The 18,690-nt window shown below is 33.6% G+C and overlaps 5 protein-coding genes across 5 annotated transcripts; all 5 read right to left on the bottom strand.

The window, feature by feature from the left end:
• Positions 1-423: 423 nt before the first annotated feature.
• On the bottom strand, positions 424-2,236 carry LOC130648764 (gamma-aminobutyric acid receptor subunit rho-3-like). The gene is made up of 2 exons (XM_057454853.1): positions 1,914-2,236; positions 424-1,295 (listed from the first exon to the last, which is right to left on the bottom strand). The coding sequence occupies exons 1-2, from the start codon at positions 2,184-2,186 to the stop codon at positions 1,062-1,064; spliced, it is 507 nt and encodes a 168-aa protein (XP_057310836.1). The 5' UTR covers positions 2,187-2,236; the 3' UTR covers positions 424-1,061.
• Positions 2,237-2,581: 345 nt separating this feature from the next.
• On the bottom strand, positions 2,582-7,234 carry LOC130648484 (gamma-aminobutyric acid receptor subunit pi-like). The gene is made up of 5 exons (XM_057454536.1): positions 7,138-7,234; positions 6,018-6,085; positions 5,650-5,855; positions 4,213-4,295; positions 2,582-2,844 (listed from the first exon to the last, which is right to left on the bottom strand). The coding sequence occupies exons 1-5, from the start codon at positions 7,232-7,234 to the stop codon at positions 2,582-2,584; spliced, it is 717 nt and encodes a 238-aa protein (XP_057310519.1).
• Positions 7,235-9,213: 1,979 nt separating this feature from the next.
• On the bottom strand, positions 9,214-10,746 carry LOC130648761 (uncharacterized). The gene is made up of 2 exons (XM_057454849.1): positions 10,250-10,746; positions 9,214-10,176 (listed from the first exon to the last, which is right to left on the bottom strand). The coding sequence occupies exons 1-2, from the start codon at positions 10,348-10,350 to the stop codon at positions 9,801-9,803; spliced, it is 477 nt and encodes a 158-aa protein (XP_057310832.1). The 5' UTR covers positions 10,351-10,746; the 3' UTR covers positions 9,214-9,800.
• A 91-nt stretch (positions 10,747-10,837) lies between these two features.
• On the bottom strand, positions 10,838-12,083 carry LOC130648762 (uncharacterized). The gene is made up of 2 exons (XM_057454851.1): positions 11,581-12,083; positions 10,838-11,399 (listed from the first exon to the last, which is right to left on the bottom strand). Exons 1-2 carry the CDS (start codon positions 11,746-11,748, stop codon positions 11,148-11,150), a joined length of 420 nt encoding a protein of 139 aa, XP_057310834.1. The 5' UTR covers positions 11,749-12,083; the 3' UTR covers positions 10,838-11,147.
• Positions 12,084-12,232: 149 nt separating this feature from the next.
• LOC130648763 (ligand-gated ion channel 50-like) lies at positions 12,233-13,016 on the bottom strand. The gene is made up of 3 exons (XM_057454852.1): positions 12,799-13,016; positions 12,537-12,619; positions 12,233-12,399 (listed from the first exon to the last, which is right to left on the bottom strand). Exons 1-3 carry the CDS (start codon positions 12,933-12,935, stop codon positions 12,239-12,241), a joined length of 381 nt encoding a protein of 126 aa, XP_057310835.1. The 5' UTR covers positions 12,936-13,016; the 3' UTR covers positions 12,233-12,238.
• Positions 13,017-18,690: the final 5,674 nt, after the last annotated feature.

Below are 18,690 nucleotides of genomic sequence, written 5' to 3'. Positions count from 1 at the left end.
CTTATCAAGTGTTTAAAAATTATGACGAAAGAGATTAATCTTCATATATTTTCTCTTCTCCTTTTCCTCGTTTTCCTATCTCTTTCGCGAAAATTAACCTTCCTTCAAAAGGTTATGAGGAATTTCAGCGAATCTGACAATTCCAGGTTTTTGCGAAAATCAATTTTTGCGAATAATTGACTTTTGTATATTACGCCAATCGATTCAAAAAATCACGTATTTTCGTAAATTCCCAAAAAATTCTTTTTTCCAAAAATTACTTCTCTTAAGACATCTTACATAAATATTCGTGAAAAATAATTTGCCGTGCTTAAAAAAATGCTTACAAATTGCATGTATAGTCTAAAAGAAGTAAATTATGTGAAAGTGAAAAAATGCTGGTAAACTTGTTGTAGTGCTTAAAAGTTGTTAGAAAAGTTTTTTTTTTTTAAAAAAAGCTTGGAATTAGGAGATTTTGGGATTTTATTAAGATGCATAAATTATTGTCACAACAGTGATAAAAATCCTTGACGGTTTCTGACATCAGTATGTTTGGACCTGTAAAGGGATATGCTTTCAATTTTTATCCTCAAAAAAGAAAGAATGAAACTCATGACAGTTCTTAAATCATGAGAAGATCAAAAGTAAACTGCACCACAAAACTTTAAAAAACAAAACGACTTCTCCGTTTAAAAACATTACGTATGCTATAAACTAAAGATAAACAATATTCAACACGAAGCGAAGACTACAAATATGAAATAAGTCAAATGACCAATGCATTTTTGTCCTAGAGATGCTTGTCCAGAGCTATTATCACCGGTTGGTCAGCTTATTTATCATAAATAAAAAACATTATGAGAAAAAGTTGATGTTGAAAGCTTGCACAGATATACAAGCAATGTTTAAAAAATGCAAGGCCGTACTAAACTACTGTCATAGATGCGGATGGCAAAATTTCTTCCCCTTCCCCACTCCAAAAAAAAATCAAAAAGTGAAAGGATTAAAAAGCTTATTTATTCTTATTTAACCTCCTTCCATTTACAGCATTTAAACTTGTTTGTACATGTTTCAAATTTTTCTTAACTAGCCGTAGAATAATATCCAAAATGAACAGCACAGATTATAATGTATGTTAGAGGGAAAAGAATTCTCGAGGTTTTGTCAACGATATGAACATCATATCGACGAAAAACGTTTCTCTCAGCTGGTCGTATTTCGGTCTTTTGCACACTTTGATAGGTTTGAAAGCCTGTTTGTTGTTCGTCTTGATTGAAAGCTAGATTTGAACTGTAATCAACTTGTGGTTTGTCGGTCTGAGGTGAAAATAAACAATAATAAGATTTCAACAATAAAATAAGCAAGACAGAGAACAAGACTAACGAATTTCAATGACAACAATAATAATAAAAACATCAACAAAAACAACAACGAAACTAACAATAATAAAAAATACAAACAACAAAACATCTGCAACAACAATACAACAGCAACAAAAACAATAAGAACAACATAAGCAACAACAAAAACAATAACAACAATATAAGCAACAACAAAAACAATACAAAAAACAACAACATCTGCAACAACAATATAAACAGCAACAATAACAATACAAACAACAACAACAACAACTGCAACAACAATGTAAACAATAACAACAATGTAAACAATAACAACAATGTAAATAATAACAACAACAAAAGCAACAATACAAACAGGAACAAACACAACAACAATACAAACAATAACAATAAAAACGACAATAACAACAGTATAAACAACAAGCAAAAAAACAATACAGACAACAACAAGAACAACAACAGTAAAAGCAATAAAAATTTAAACGATAACAACAGCAATAAAAATACAAACAATACAAACAACACAAACAACAATAACAATAATACAACAGTAATGCACAAAAAATGTACCTTGTTAATATTAAGTTGTAAAATCAATAAATATTCAACCATTGTAAGGACAATCAGTGTGATATTGACAACCAGAAACATTTGCATTGGTGTTGTGTATGAAACTTTTACTGTTTCTTCACTCACTGCTTGTAAGATGAAAACATTTGCAAGAAAACTTGTAACAATCATTCCCATACGAGCTGGTACAGCAGTGTCGGGAACCCAAAATGTTCCAAATGTAAATATTATTAATAACAGAGATGGGATGTACGTTCGATATATATGATACATGAACGTTCTTTTTACAGTAAATTGTACATCCAGAAATTTAAAATGGTGTGTTTTATCTACGGTAAAACAAAGTTAAAAAACATTCAGGTTTAAAATACGAAAAAACCGTTAACTTTTTAAGCCTGTGTTTATTTCACTTTTCGGATCACACCTTATAGTACAATTTATTATTCTTGTAGATATAATCTTATGTAAACACTCCATGTGGTGCCATGTATGGATTGTAAGACGTTGGTAAAGTTTGGCGCAGAAAGAGCCAAAACGGGAGCTTTCAATCTACTATGGGTAAAAACAGTGTTTTCTAATGCATTCTCTATTAACATGGTATGCTATACAAGGTACAAAGTTATTTTCCATATCTTGAATTTTCTTCACGTTACAGACGGGTCAATGGCTTATTTGTTTTTACGGAACCAATAATGTATTTTTCTTTTTCGCGTTTGAGAATTAATTAATTTAAAAAAATAAACAAGTAAAGAAACAAATAAATAAATTAATAAATGGAAAAATAAGAAAAAATTACTTCCGACAAGTACTTCTGTTCTTCTCGTCTTTGTTGACATCTTCCTCAAATCAAAACCTTCAAGTGTTAAATCTGCACTTCTTATCAGTGGTACGTCATGCCAAGAGATGTTGACTTCGTTTGTTGTGAATGCGTCTAAAAGAATTAGCGACCCTTTATAGACCATCCTAATGCGTCAGGTAGCATCAAAACAAAATAGGTTATCTCAATTATTAGCAACTGGTCTAAACTGTTCTCGGGCGTTGTTATTTTTGCTCGAGGGGCACTGTTGCTCACACTTCATGAACGATAGTAGCAGCGAGGTTATTTTGAAAAAGTGGTACTGGTTGTTAGACTTTTTATTTTTGTTCTTGAACTTATTTTGCATCTCAAATATAGTTGACTTTAAAGTTAATATATCATGACGTTAGCCATGTGTAAATTTTGAACAGACCAATTTCACGAATGTACATCAAGCATGGTGTGATAGAGAACTGGCCTAACCAATATGTTTTTCTTTAGCTTTTTAGCCTACAATGCTAATTTTTTCCTTACCAATATTATTTTTAACTAAAAGCTTAAACTTCTGATGGTTATATAGGTCTACCTAGCTACATTTCAGGATTTATGTTTGTAACCTAGCTGGCCAGCTAAAAACAGACTGCCACAAAATTGTCTGACAAGCTGTGTTTTATGTTTAACTGCGGCTGTAATTTGCAACTTCTTAAGATTAACTTCAGAAATTTTACAGAAAATTTTTATATCTATTTTTGGTGGGGTGGAAAGGGGTAATTTTATCACCCCATCAGTTTATTTTCGATAAAATATCTTATAAAGTATAAGATTTTTGAAGAAACGTGACGTCAGCATAATATATATGCCGTCAAGGTTTATTTTTTGATATCAACTACTTTCTTTTATATTGGTTAGATGCTGTGCCAAAATTCTCAGTGATACCATGTCCTTCCCAGAATTATATGGGGTTATAGCATTACCAGACCTTTCCTAAATCGAGACCCAGACCTTCCCTAAATACCCTCCCCTTAGAACTAAGGTTAGCCGAGGACGGGGAATCGATCTCTTGTAAGTGATAAGGTCAAGAGAAGCCCATTTATTGCACGAACAAAAAATACATAATATTGTAAAAGAACATAAGCTGTTTCTTTAATGTTGGAAAAAAGTTACTGAATAAAAAAATGTCCGGTCATTTTCAGCCAAAATGTTAGCGTCGGACCGAAAAAATTGTTTATTTTTCGACGTATCCATCGAAGTGTCAGTTTTATGAAGTGTCTGTTTTACCTTGAAGAGTGTGTGATCTCAATCCGTTTTAAAGACGTGTACGCTTTGTATGATACCTGCATGCGAGAGGTTCCACTGTACTTTATATGTCCGAATAGTTAAAATTGAAAGAGATTGACAGAATGTAAGAAGTGTAAAGAGACCAACCACTGAAATTATTAATTTTAATACATTTTTTAATCCTTTATTTATTTCGTAGATTATAAATACGTTAGTGTTACTTACAACTCTCAAGGATGAGTTTGCATGTTTGAGTATCCATAGGATAGAAATTTAAATCCAAATTACAATGAGTTTTAGTTGACAACCTAAAGGTAACAAAAATGATAATTGTCACTAACTGTCACTTATTTTACATAGGACTAATTGGATATTTTGACAGGTCATACAAATAGTCTGTTATATTGAAGGGTCTACAAAACAGGCTGTGGGTTTTTAACTTACAGACTTACACAAAAGTCGAACTTATGGCGGGGAAAAAGTGTATGAGCACCCAGAAAAAAAGCAGCATTAAAAACCATCCTTGGAGTCACATCAGACGCCCAAATATAATTGACGAAAAAGTTCTATAGGTGTATTTTATATCTATGATTTATTCGATATAGGCGCTTTGCTATAAAATCAGGCTTTATGTTTGAATAAACTTAGAAACATACAAGATTGTATTTTCTTTGTTTTTACTGATATGTAATACATTTTGCAGGACTGTAACTTATTTTACTGCTACAAAGAACGTTAAAACACTGAAAGATAATGTTTCTATTTATAGAAGACAGCAAAAAAATAAAAAAAGTAGCAAATTCATCACAGCAATAAACTTTCATAAACACGTGTGTAATAGATGTATAGTGCGTATTCTGTTACTTCAGCTTAGGGGTGGTCTGTTTATTATGCCATGTAATTTAGAATGAGTGAGGATGGACTGCATCAATGACGGATATCTTACTTGAACCGTTTTTTCCCTTTTCATACGCTAATAAGTTTTTTTTATTAAAAGCCTAAAGTTGATGTTAAAATATCTTATTTGTTAACCAACTTGTGGTTATAATTTAACATCAAAACAATTCATTGATGTTAAAGGAATTATTAACATTGCATTGCATTTAAAACTTTGATGCCAAATAACAGAAACGGATAAAAATACACTCCCATGTGAATAACTATGGATCACCTGGGGCAAAATTGGTCCAATTCCCAAACCCTTGGTCAACCAACCATATTAACAGGTATAAAAAAACCTTTGCACCCCAGTATCTCCCTTACCTTTCGTCGAAAACACATGATACTATACATTATTTTAGTTAAAATTTGTTTTTGTAAATAGACGGGCCTTTTCTGAAATTTTTAAAATCATTCATCATAGCTCTTCTGCTTTAGTTAGTCTTTTTTCCATGAGACTTTAGCAACTAAACAACCACAATCTTAGTCAAAATATGTTAAGATAAGGCAAGATCTTAAGTTATTTGGTTAAATCCAAACTCTTGAAATGTGCTGATTGTTGTTGACGTCAGCATGACCATTTTCCACGAATTATAAGGGCTTTGTAACTGATTTCTTTTCCCGAGAGGTGACTAAGGGTCACCTGAAAATAAATTTTAGCCAAATTCTTCAGAGCTTGGTCAATCTACTCGATTTGGAATAGACAGCTTTATCATTAATTACCTTCGACTGGTATATACCACACCAGTTGGCTCAATAACTGTTCTAATGGCGTCATTAAACTTGGTTAAAGTGTCGGCATCATAAACCGATGTGTCTGGTATCCATAACAGATGATCCAGCGAAGTGCCATGAAAGGTTGACGAATCGTTATTTTTAAGTCGAGGATCCTCCCACCATTGTCTCAAATAAAAACCAGACTCAAACGTCTAAAAAAAGAAATGTATATTTTAAGTGTTAACTTGGAGAATAAGGTTTTAAAAACCTGATCGTGTTCCCATGGCCTTGGGTACTAATTGTGTTTATATACATGTTTCAGATCATTCCCCGTGCGACCTTACAGCCCCGTGCGCTTCACAGGTATCACTTACAAAATGTTTTTCATCAATTGGTCCCACCATATAGATATGTACTTGCACTGTAACATTGACTGGACTATCTGAAAAAGAAAATCAAAACAATTCAAACTCACAATTCAATAACACGCAAACTTTATACTTAAAAGCAGTAATGGAGAAACAGTTTTTTCGAACATTCTAACATATTTCTAAAATGCGTTCGAATCAGTAGTATGCATTCGAATCATTTTTAGAACACTGCAGTGTAGCCTTACACATATCCACTATGTAATCTTTAATCTTAATAAAGAAAAGGTTTGAACGAAAGTTTGGAAATAAGCATATTGCTAAGCATACTTTTAGGCTCAAATTAAAAAATCTTTAGCATACTAGGCCTCAGTCCAAATTAACTGAATGCTTATAAAAAATGAGTGTAATTGAAACTAATAATTATTTTACACTGGTAAAATTTTACATGTTTAATTGTGTACTTATTTTTAAGACTTTTTTCTCCATAAAATAACATGGTGCATTTCTTTAGTGAATTAGAGGATATCTCAAAAACAAAAAGAAAATATGCGATATGTTCTCTCAAGGTTTCAGTTCATACGTGAGCGATGATCACAAATGAATGTACAAATTTCAAGTAAATTCAAATATACAAAATAATAAAATTCCAATGATAGTTAGCATACTACAATTCGGTCTAACTGAATATAAAATTACGTTTTTTACCTAAAATGTACAAATCCTGGATTTTGTCATCGTACGACTCGGGAATGACAGTAACCACCATCAAGCACCTTAATGGTGGAATCTCTTATCTGCAAAAAATATGATTCTTACCACGCGGTTTTGGGTCTGTAACTTCTGATTGCCTTCATTTTTAATTGGAAAGTGGACATTGCATTGCAACTAACATGTCGCTGATTTTCGCATTTACCACGTGCGAAGAACTTTTAAAGTAAGGCATTAGTTAAAAAGTCAAAGGGGTAGGGAAATTTTGAAAACCTCCCCCCTCCTGCTTTCTCATCCTTTGACCTGGCCACTCAGACTTTAGTCAGAATAGTGTTAAATAATACTTTCAAAGCAGGGTGCGTGAAACTTAACACCCGATTTACATGTGAAAAGTTTGCAAAAATAATAAACGTACTTCCATGGAAAGGTCTTTGGGCCTTCTCATAATGCATCGCCTTTAGTCTTCTTTCAAGCGAAGCTGTGGCTGATTGACAGAATATAAACACGCACATGAAGTTAAAGTATAACATCACTGATGATGGTGTCTGACACCTTTAAACTGTGTTTTTGAAAATATAGTATTCGAACATATTCATAAACCAAAGTTTACTTTTCACTATTTATTATTCATTTCTTAATAGAAATGCAAAAAAATTCACAAATGTATCTTATTTTCCTATTCATTTTTACGTTCTTCAATTTCGTTTGGACCGGCCACAAGAACCTGCTAAATATAATCCAATGCTGAATTATTGATTCTATATTATACTTTACTGTACAATTAGATTAACTAATACACGTTTGGGAATTTATAGAAAGCACAATTTTATCACGAGAACTTCTTATTTTACAGAACATATCTTTCATTTCTGGTGTTTGCTCGTTCGCATTTTTCTACTAACCATAGAGCCTTATCTCCATGTTTAAAATTACGGTAATGGAAATGCTATTGAATCCGAATCTATAGATAAAAAACTTAAGGGTACATGAATCACCTTACCTTTATTCATAAAATGTTCGCACAGGTCATTAAGATGATTCCTATTCTATAGTATTCATAATCTATATAACAAATACCGTAAGTGACGGATTAAGAAATTCCATCTAGACAAAGGGCGCATAGTACTTTCTTTCTACCACCTCGAATCCACGTTCCTCTATGTTCCATTATGGGTATGCATGTTGTTGAGCACCCTCGAACCCAGGCTGTATGGCTCTGGGAACAAGGTTACACCGTAGGTTTCAAAGGTGTACGTCCCTGCAGGGCCGAAGTTGGTCAAGCAAACAAAAATGATGAGAACGCCAATTTTACCCTGAAGAAAAATTAGCTATTACTCTTCGTTTCTTGGGCACTGCCGAGTCGCATGAAAGTCTAATGTATCAATTCCGGATCCATAAAACACCTATTTCACAGTTCATACCTGTTGTTTGTGCAGGGATATATAATACGTTTAGAGAAATCTACTTCAAATTTCCAAGTACCAGGTAAGAGTGGGAGGAGTACAAACATGAAACAAGGCGACGCTGGTAGTTTCCAAAGTGCTTTTGTGTAAGCTGACGGCGAACATGTTGCTATTATTCATCCAGCTTACTGTGGATCAGATTTTTTTAACTACAAAGATTTTTTATAGTGTTATATGCGCTTGTAAATTATGATTACAAATTAATATTCGTTGATGTTGGTTGCCAAGGTCGTATCAGTTATGATGGCGTTCACAGTGCTTTCGAAAGAAACCAGCTTAATCTTCTAGAACAAAAGGTGTTGCCATTATCAACTACCCCCTTTATCACGATCAATTCGCAAATCAATGAATGCCTTACGCTTTTGTAGCTGATGATGCTTTTTCTCTAGGAATATACTGCCTGAAGCCTTACCAGCAATCCGGTTTGACTTTGCAAAACGCATATTTAATTATCGCTTATCCCGTAAACGTAGAATTGCGGAGAATGCATTCGGAATATGGGCGAACCGTAACAGAATTTTTGCGACAAAAATGTGTCTTAATCCAGACAAAACCACTATTATCACTTTTGCTCGCTTGTACTAAACAACATGCTTCGTGATCTTTTCAAAGATTCGTACACTCCAGATGGTCATGTCAACCGAGAAATGGAAGACGGGACCGTTACTCAAGGTGAATGGAGGAAAGGAGGTTTTATTGACTTTGTATTGCATAGTCTTCCAGTTAATCGCAGTAATAGAGCAAGTCATTCAGCGGAATATGTGCGACACGTTTTTGCAGATCATTTTATGGCGCTTGGGCAAATTCCGTGGCAGTGGCACGTGGTTTAAAAAAAGGCCATTAGTCATACCGTAATGATCCGATTAACCGCCCAGCATTTTTTAAGCGGCCGCCTCGAATAAGCGGACACCTGATAAAAGGGAGCGCTTAATCGAAAACTACCTTGAGAAACTGGGCGCTTATTTGAAAGTTTAACTTTCTTATATTGAGAACCCTAAAACATCTTTTGTTAAAAAAACAAATGAAAATTACCGTTGTTTTTATTTGTACAAAATTAGAAAAAATTTATAAGCGCCCAGAATTTTTTAAGCGAGGTGAGTTGAGAGCCGGAGATGATGTTCTAGACGCATACATGCCATAGCGATGGGACATCATGCGGTTCAATTGTAGGGGTTGTGACTGCATGGTATTTTGCTTGGTGCTAATTACCAATTGATGAATCTGCAGCTTTATATAATCCTTGTCATCACCATCAGAAACCTGTGTTAGTAGTCTGTGCAGCATCTCACAATATATTTCATCATCACTTTTCTCTGCGTAAATTTTTTGCGAAGGTCTTTGCTGCGCATTATTACTTTCCCAAGATGCAACAAATTTCTCCAAAGTAGATGCAGCTGATTCCATTATTTTGTTCGCATTTTCAACTTGCGCATCACCTATTTTGCGTGCTGACTTCGCTGATGGTGGTCTTGTGACTTTATAGGATCCTGAACCATCTGCGCTACTATGGGTTCGCCGTGGTGTGAATGCATCATTCAGAAAAGAAAGGTTTTCGAAAAACTTCCATTGACTAACGTAAACATCGTCCGTGCCACAGCCACTTGCTTTGGAACATTTACACATTCTCTTTTGAGCACCATAGTAATTCTTCAGATCGGTTAACTTGCTTTGTAGTAGACGTGATGCTTTGATCATTGAGAGCTTTTTCGATTGCTTCCATGCTTTTCTGTCGCTCTTCTCTGTTAAAGTACTTTTTATGTTTAGTATTGTATGGATTTTCAAATTGGGACCATATCTCAATGAGAACAGCAATTTCATCATCTTCCCAGCTCTTGTGATCGTCCGACTTTTTCGGTCTCCCTCGTTTCTTAATGTTTTTCGATGAAATGGTAACTGTTTCAGTCAATATTGTTGATGTTCCATTATATTCAGCAGTTCCATGCTCCTCAGGATCTCTCCCATACCCCTCATTACCATATGTTTCATGTAACCTAACGGTGAAATTTTGTAGCGTTAAAAAGTTTTTGAAGATCTATCCGTAGAAAAAAAATGTTTATAACTCACCCTTTCTCCACGTCTCTATCATATCTAACTTCTACATTTTCTGCTGCTTTTATTCCACGTAAATAATTTTGAAAAGAGTTTGGATTACCATTGCTCGTCATTTTTTATTTAAAAAACACTGTGTTTACTCCGGCTTTACTCAACAATAACTGAAATTTCTTTCGCAGCTTTTCATTTCATGTGGGTAAAGGCCGATATACACAGAAGAATAATCACAAAGAATATTCAGTTAAATATTCTTTTGTTATTCTTTTAATATTTTTTTGGTAAATACACGAAAAATATGAAAAGAATATTGTAACACCTGCCTACTAATTTTTCTTTCGTTAATTCACAAATATATACATGGAAGATTGTTACAGTCAGAGTGCAACGTACTTTTTTTTGTAACCACCTGGCAATAATTGTAGATGCAAACATTTTAAGCTAATTTAAAGTAAAGAAAATGTCCTGCAGCTGTGTGATTTCACCATACATGGAGGCTGCATTATAACGTATGTAATCTGAACTCGTACAGAATCAAAATATAGAATAAACTAAACAAATGTTTCAGTTATATTAATTTTGAATGTAAACAAAAAACGCCAATGCTGGGTGTTGTGTGTAAAAGTACTTCCTAATGTGAATTTAGCAAATGAAATTTTATGCATAAACTAGACGTTAATACTATAAATAAGCCAAAGTATAATGTCTTTATGGGAAACGCCATTTAAGCTTTCTTTTGTTCGTGTGCATGTTTTGGCCGTACTACAAAAGCGACCTTTCTTTTCTTGTTGCGCTAGCCTTATTTCACAACCAACATGAAGCTCAAATCGCTTCATCGGCAAGTAGTTGAAAAAGCAATTTACAAATCCAGTCATGTCATTTCGCAAATCTTACCACAGTAAAACTTCACTTTTTAACTTGCGTAAGTGTAGTATCCAAAATAAACTGCGAAGAAAACGATGTATGTTAGAGGAAAAAGAATCCGTGACATTTTATCCACGACATGAACCTTTTGCATTTCATGGAGACGGACATGCTCCTCCTTTCCATTCCCAGTTGATTGTATTTCATTGTCAGATGCACTTTGGTCAAGTTTAAAGGTCTTGTGTGGTTCTTCCGGGCTACAAGCTGTGTTTAAAATGGTAGTGGTTTGTGATGTTTTTTCCTACCAAACAGAAATAAAAAAGAAATACAACAAAAAGATATTCAATGGTAGTAGTAGGAAAAAGATAGTCAACAACAACAACAACAACTGCAACCACAAAAATAGCAACAACAACATCACAAGGACAACAACAACAATAACAATATCAAAAAAACAAAAAAACAACAAAACAAGCAATTACCTTTCCATGCAGAATAAATAAATATTCAATTAATGCAAGAACAATCAATGTGATATTGACAACAAGAAACATTTGCATTGGTGTTGTGTAGGAAACTTTTACTGTTTCTTCACTCACTGCTTGTAAGATGAAAACATTCGCAAGAAAACTTGTAACAATCATTCCCATACGAGCTGGGACAGCTGTGCCGGGAACCCAAAATGTTCCAAATGTAAAGATTAATAATAACAGAGATGGAATATAAGTTCTATATACATGATAAATGAAGGTTCTTTTTACAGTAAACTGTGCGACCAATAATTTAAAGTGCACCGTTGCATCTAAAGAAAAAATGCTAAAAGGGAAATTTTATGTAAATAAATAGGTTTTATGTTTTCTTGTAACAACGTTACCAGGGACATCATGAGTGAAAACAGTTGCAAGTTGTAAAATCTGATTCTTATCTGAAGTTTATTGCAGAACAAATGGGTCTCTTTTTATATTGTCTTTCAGGACAAAATTTGCTATTGCTGGAATGCAGAATCACTAGACTCTGAAAAATAAAATATATTATAGTTCGTTGTTAAAAAAAATTTCAGGAAGAAAAAAGGAGTTACGAGGTATTAAAGCTGCTGCAGGTAGTTTGCGCTTTCCCTCCCCAGGTTTAGTAGGGTTAAATTTATATAAATAGGAGAAACACATTACTTCCAATTAGTGATGGCTTCATTCTGGTGAGTGTTGTTATCTTAACCAACTCATAGCCATCCAGAGATAAGAGGTCACCTTTTACCACTGGTACGTGGTGCCAAGAGATATCCATTTCGTTTGTTGTAAATGCATCTAAAATATACATCCAGTACTCTCTGCAAACAATAATACCGCTAAAATTCAATTTTTCTTGTAATAATCATAGATACACAAAATAAACAACCCGTTTTATATGACTTCTGATTGCAGAAAGAAACATAACAACCTACAACTCTCAAAGATGAGCTCACACGTTTGGGTATCCATAGGGTAGAAACTTAGATCCATGTTACAATGTGTTTTTGTTGATAACCTAAAAGCCAGAATGTTCTCTGATAGTAAAAGATCATAGATATAACACAAAACTAGTCCTTAACCCGATCTCTCCGCGATTTCATGCGTTTAAGCACGACATCACTCCGTGTGACAAGTATTATCATAGAGGGAACTTTTTATTCATTACGTCAAAATAGTGTTTTCAATATGTATTACCTTCGACTGACATACACCCCGCCACTCGGTTTTATAACTGTTCTGACAGCATCATCGAATCTTGTTAACGATCGAGCATCATGTACCGACGTATCAGGTACCCATAATAGATGGTCAAGGGTAGTGGCATGCAACATCACAAAATCATTCCGTTTAAGTCGCGGATCAATCCACCATTGTCTTAAATAAAAGCCAGTATCAAAGGTCTAAATGTAAAAGATTAGTTTACTGCTTCTATAGGCTTTCTATCCTCTCAATCTAATTTGTAAATAAACTCAGAGACGATGTATTTTAAATGCAACTTACAAAATGTTCTTCATCAATCGGTCCTACCATATAGATATGCACCTGTACTGTAATGTTAACTGAACCATCTAAAAAAATCAGAAATGTTTTAACGAACAGTCCTGTGCCACTATCTGCCAGTCTTATCAGATTATAAAGTTCTGTGAGCATAGTGTTTTATAGCAGCCATCATAAAACATAGTACAATTGTTTCCAAAACCTGACTTAACTGAAAAACTAATTTCCAACGTACTTCCATAAAAAGGCCTTTGATCCTTCTCATATTTCAGACTTTTTAATCTTTCTTCAAGCAAAGCTGTCGCCGAATGACATAATATGAGCACGCAAACCGTACCAAAATATAACATTATTTCTGCAGATAACATTTAATGTTTAGTTTCGTATGCTTAATATTTTTTTTAAAAATAAAGTTTTCTTAACTCAACAGAAAAAACAAAATGTAATTTGTTTAGATATTCAGTTTATATAGACGATCTATGCAATACATGAATGGTGATTGTTAAATTCAATTTAACGCTGGGTTATATTATATTATTGAGAATGACTGTGACCTGGTTATTTTTATGAGAAATAAGTTGTGATTTTTATAGTTTTTTTTCCGTAAACAAATTTTATTTTCATTACTCCTTTAGTGTTGTTAATTTGAAATTAACAGCAGATTTTTGATAAAAAGAAGTGGTGTTTAGTTGTTTTTCTTTTCTTTTTCAGTATCTACAACTGGATTTCTCTATGGAACTGAGCTCTAGTACATTAAATAACTATATGTTTAACCAATACAACAGCATACACCACAAGAACGTCCCACCATGAATATTGTTTGCAATGTATTTGGTAAACATCTTTTGTTTGTTTGTTTTCAGATTGAAACATCCAATAGACACTATCTACTAATAAATGTGTTCAATACTCCTTTCCCGAATATCATAAATTATAATAATTATGACGTCATCCAAAGATTTATAATGCTTATGTGCTCTTCCAAAATGGCAAAAATTAAGTTTTTAGAGCAATATAATATTCTGGTTGGTTTTTATTCAGATTTAAAGAAAATAATTATTTTGAAAACGAGGCTATTCTTAGAAAGCTCGGCTATATAAAGGGTTTGACCGTAACTTTTAGCTCGGAATTGAGGCACTTAACGAATAAAAATATGAAATTAGGTAATTTGTTCTACCGTTTGCTAAGGAACTTAGGAATAAAAATTATTTTTGTATCGACCTCTTTAATTGAGTTTGGCATAATTAGGAAATTCGGGAAAGGTCTATTATTGTTTAATCAGCCATCGAAATTCGATAAAAAGTGTTACTAGTTTTTACATTTCTATTTCTGAATGGATAATAATTCGATAGCAGTCGTCCAAGCTTGTGATTATCTAGTAAAATTTATAATACCTCAGAAAAAGCTAATTTTCAGGAAAAAAGAAAAGTTGTGTTTGTAGTTCTTAAATATATTCCTAACGTTTTAGAGCTCAACTCAAAAAAATATTTAATTTAATTGTGTGTTGCCGTCAATCCGATATTCCACTCCACGTCTTCGAGCTAGCTGTTTTTAAGATTTACCATAAAAATAAAAATACGCGGCACTATTTTTAAAATATGCAAGATGGTATCCTTAGACAATTTTACAGCAGTTTGCCTTGAATTTTTAGTCAGGTATTTTAATAGTTCAAACTATCACTTAGTTGAAAAATCAGATGGGTAAAGATACACAAAAAATAATAATGTTGTCTAGAAGACGAATAAATAAAATAATAAATAAAAATTAAAAAAAAACTCACAAATTGTTAAAGCTAGCTCCACGTATTTTTTGATAAGCAACCAGTTCATAAATGTTGCTGCTACGCAATGTATTTACTCCCATACTGACTGCATCATATCGCTTTCGTCGATTTGCGTGCGTTGGTGATTGCTTGCACGCGCTTCTGTTTATTTTTTTATAGCTATATTAATTAGGCTTTTGTTAAGAATTTCACGCTGGGGTTTTTGTAATATCCATGCAAAAATTTTCGCACGCACGTCAGTTACAAGAACGGCTTGTTAAACGATCAGAACAAGGCGATAAAGTTCGCCTTGTTTATCATGCACAAGTTCACATGATATACTACTTAACAAACGAAGTATTACCACTTACTGTTACCAATGTGGTTTGTAAGAGTTAATTGTATATAAACAGTGAGTACTTCGTTTGTAGTAATTTTGTTTTTAGCTTAGCTTTGTTTGATTGTTCTCTCGCGTTAGTTTGATAATGGGACACACTCTTCGCGCGACAAGACACTCATACCTCACACTTTTTGTTGTTGCTTCTATCGTAGCCGCTCGTTTTGTACCAGATAATCAACTGCTAGGTTTTTGTTTGTTAGCGGTTGCATTTATTCACTGCTACGAGTAAGGCACGCTAATCTACCATTACGTTCCATAAAGTATTCCTTTCTGTTTCCTGCATATAGTTTTGACTTAAAGTATACTTGCATTTTTCATGCTTTTAATAGCGCCATTCACTTGAAACGTTGGTTATTTATCGCCCGTACAACAAGAACTTTGCAAGATTGCTAAGCAAGTTTAGTACAAATAATATTGGATATAAGCAAGAAAATATTAGACTGACGGCCACATATCTGTGCGCGTGAAACCACGTACATAGCCCTTGTTAGGCTGTAAAAGGCCATATTACAGCCGTTGAAGTCCTGTGCACGCAGGGTCTGGCGCTAAGGAAAACTATTTGGGACGTCGTAGTCAATTGAGATGAAATATTTCATAAAAAAATGCATTTTGGTTCCGACATGTGTTCATTTTGTGTCTCCAAAATAATCGTGTATTTTTGTTTATAGAAAATCTCCTTATTTGAATTACAACTGAATAATAATTCATTCTGGGACTTGCGTAAGAATTTAACAAAAATAAAATAATTGTGCATGGACACAGATATTTTGAGCAAAGGGTTTTGGGAAATCTACAAAATTTGCGAATGACTGATACAACCACTTGACAACCTTTTCTATTAATTAAGAGGCTTTTTAACAACACAGGCGATCGGTCTAACTAGGCTTCTTCTCTCACAATGTATGTTTATTTCTAAAATCTCAAAATTGGTTTCTTCTAAAATTATATACAGAATTATATATAAAACGAAGTATTTTTATAATTACGAAGTATTTAAAAGAAAAAAAGAGTAACGTTCTCAAAACGACAACTTCTAAAATGACCACTGCTATCATAACCTTTAATCTTTCATGTTCCTTCATCAGCATGTCAAGGACGTGAAAAGCTTGCTAATTTGGTTATTCATACAAAAAGAATAAGGCCTATGATCGATTAGCGTGCCCAAGTGATCACAACAAAATCAGTATAAATATATCGTCTGTTTTTGTAGCTTGAATTTTTCGTGGGTATGAAGTACACCGACATTTAGCCGATAACGGAATAATGGTATTATCAATATAAGAATTTGACTGTGTTTTTTTTATTATCTGCAGTATATATTCTGTGTGTAAGTCATGGAATTAATAAGAGACACAAAAAACGTAATAAACTGATTTTCAGTTAAAATTTAGAACAACGTTGTGCAAATGAGTTAGAAAGAATTATACTAAACGAGTATTATACCTATGAAACCCTGATACATTTAGTCTTTTTGACAAGTTCACGGGACAAGCAACAAGGATGATTTTTATATAAACTGTGTTCTTTACAGCCACTCACATAGTTTCTTAGTTCTGCCTTCTAATAAGCAAGAGATGATCGAATACTAAAATCATAAAAAAAAACATCAGATTAGGATCATGTAAATTATAGAAAGAGTTATATTTATTTTCTGGAAGCAAAATAATTTTTTTATCGAATTTTTGTCATAAAATAACAAAGTAGAAAGACGAATTTATTTTTAATATTTAGGCGCAAGACTAAAACAGGTATTCGCATTCAAAAATCGCATAGAAATCACACCATTTAAATCTAACCAGCTTTCAGTTCGACTTTTTAAGGTCTTGTTCCAAATTTATATAAAAAATTGCTCTTTGTTGTACTTCTTTACCTCTACACTGTGGACAATGACCGCTGATGAGGTCAGCACGTCCAGAACATAAACGTAAATTGTTTTCATATTTATAAATGCTTGCATTTTAAAGGTCTATCAAGCAAAAATTTTATGGATTTTGAGACTTAAATTTTGTAAACAAACAAACAAAAATTTTATTAAAAAGAATTCAGAAAAAATGTTTTTTTACCTTTTTAAAAATTTAGATTTTATAGTAACAACAGATATTTTATGTATTTTAAACTATAAAATTTCCCAAACAAAGATGGCGGATCGAGTCCTCGAATTTTTTGTAGTGTAATGAGTTTTCACACGTCAAAAAAAAAAAAAGAAAAAAACTTTAAAAAAGTTTGAAAAAATGTTTCATTTAGGGGCTGATTACATGGAGAATTTCAGCCCGGGTCGAAATTTCAACTCGAGGCAGGCCTGAAAAATGTTTTGCTATTACATGGAGATCGAGCACATGCGCATGATTGTTTTCAACCCCGGTTAAAATTGATTTTGCGATTATATGACATTTCCGCCCCGGGGCGAAAATCCTAGCCCGGTTAGTTAGCTCTACCCAAGTTGAAATTTTAGCCCGTGCTTAAATTCTCCATGTAATCAGCCCCTTAGTTAGGAAATTGACTTACGGCAGATTTACTCCCGCTGATTTTTTTTACCATAAAACCTAGCCCCAACCCACTAACATACGGGGAGTGACCCGGCGTTGAACACTCTGTGGAGCGCTTAATAAGAGCTGTGAACTGTGCCACACGGTCAGGGGAAGCGCTTCAGTACAGGTATACAGTATGTCGTAAATCAAGTGAAGCGCATGCACCATTATAGTGTTGCGAATGTAAGATATTTTTCAAAAAATAAATTTCCTGCAACAATACGTGAAATAAAATAGAGTTTACAAACCGTTGTTACCCTGTCATAGCAAAAACAATCGGCCAATATTATTTTATTTTGCGGAATGAGTTTTTGTGAAAGTTAAGAAATTAATTGTGACACCGGGCTAAGCGCTTAGTATAGTTAAACCGTGTTGCACAGCGTATATGGATAATACCTTTTTAAAAAAAACACAGGGCTGAGCGGTTAGTCCAGGGAAACACTGTTGCACATCCGTCCAGGCGTAATTCCCGAGAAAGTTTAAAAATTAATTGTCACAGTGGGCTGACCTTAGTACAGGTAAACCGTGTTGCACATACCTATAGGCGTGACAGGCTTTACCAAAAAAGCAGACTGGGCTAAGCACAGTTAAACAGAGCTGAACAGGTGTATAAAGTAATACCATTTCCCAAAAAAACTTCATTGCAACTTCGATTTAAATAACAACAAAGGGGACATCATTACCTGTCCAGCTAAAACAATTGCTCAACCATTTTATTTGCAGAAAAAGTTTTCAGGAAAATAAGAAAAGATGTAGCTACCTAGCTAACTGCATTTAGCATAAGAGTTATTGCTTAAGACTATTACAGCAGCCAAACTGCATTTTTTTACTCTTACTTTTTAGCCAAAGATAGGAGTTAGCTAAATGGCTACAGTATCAACATCAAAATAAATGTTGGG

Source organism: Hydractinia symbiolongicarpus, chromosome 7 (genome assembly GCF_029227915.1).
Source record: "Hydractinia symbiolongicarpus strain clone_291-10 chromosome 7, HSymV2.1, whole genome shotgun sequence".
Lineage (NCBI taxonomy): Eukaryota > Metazoa > Cnidaria > Hydrozoa > Anthoathecata > Hydractiniidae > Hydractinia > Hydractinia symbiolongicarpus.
The sequence above is the reverse complement of the archived record's forward strand: the minus strand, read 5'-3'. Positions and strand labels throughout refer to the sequence as shown.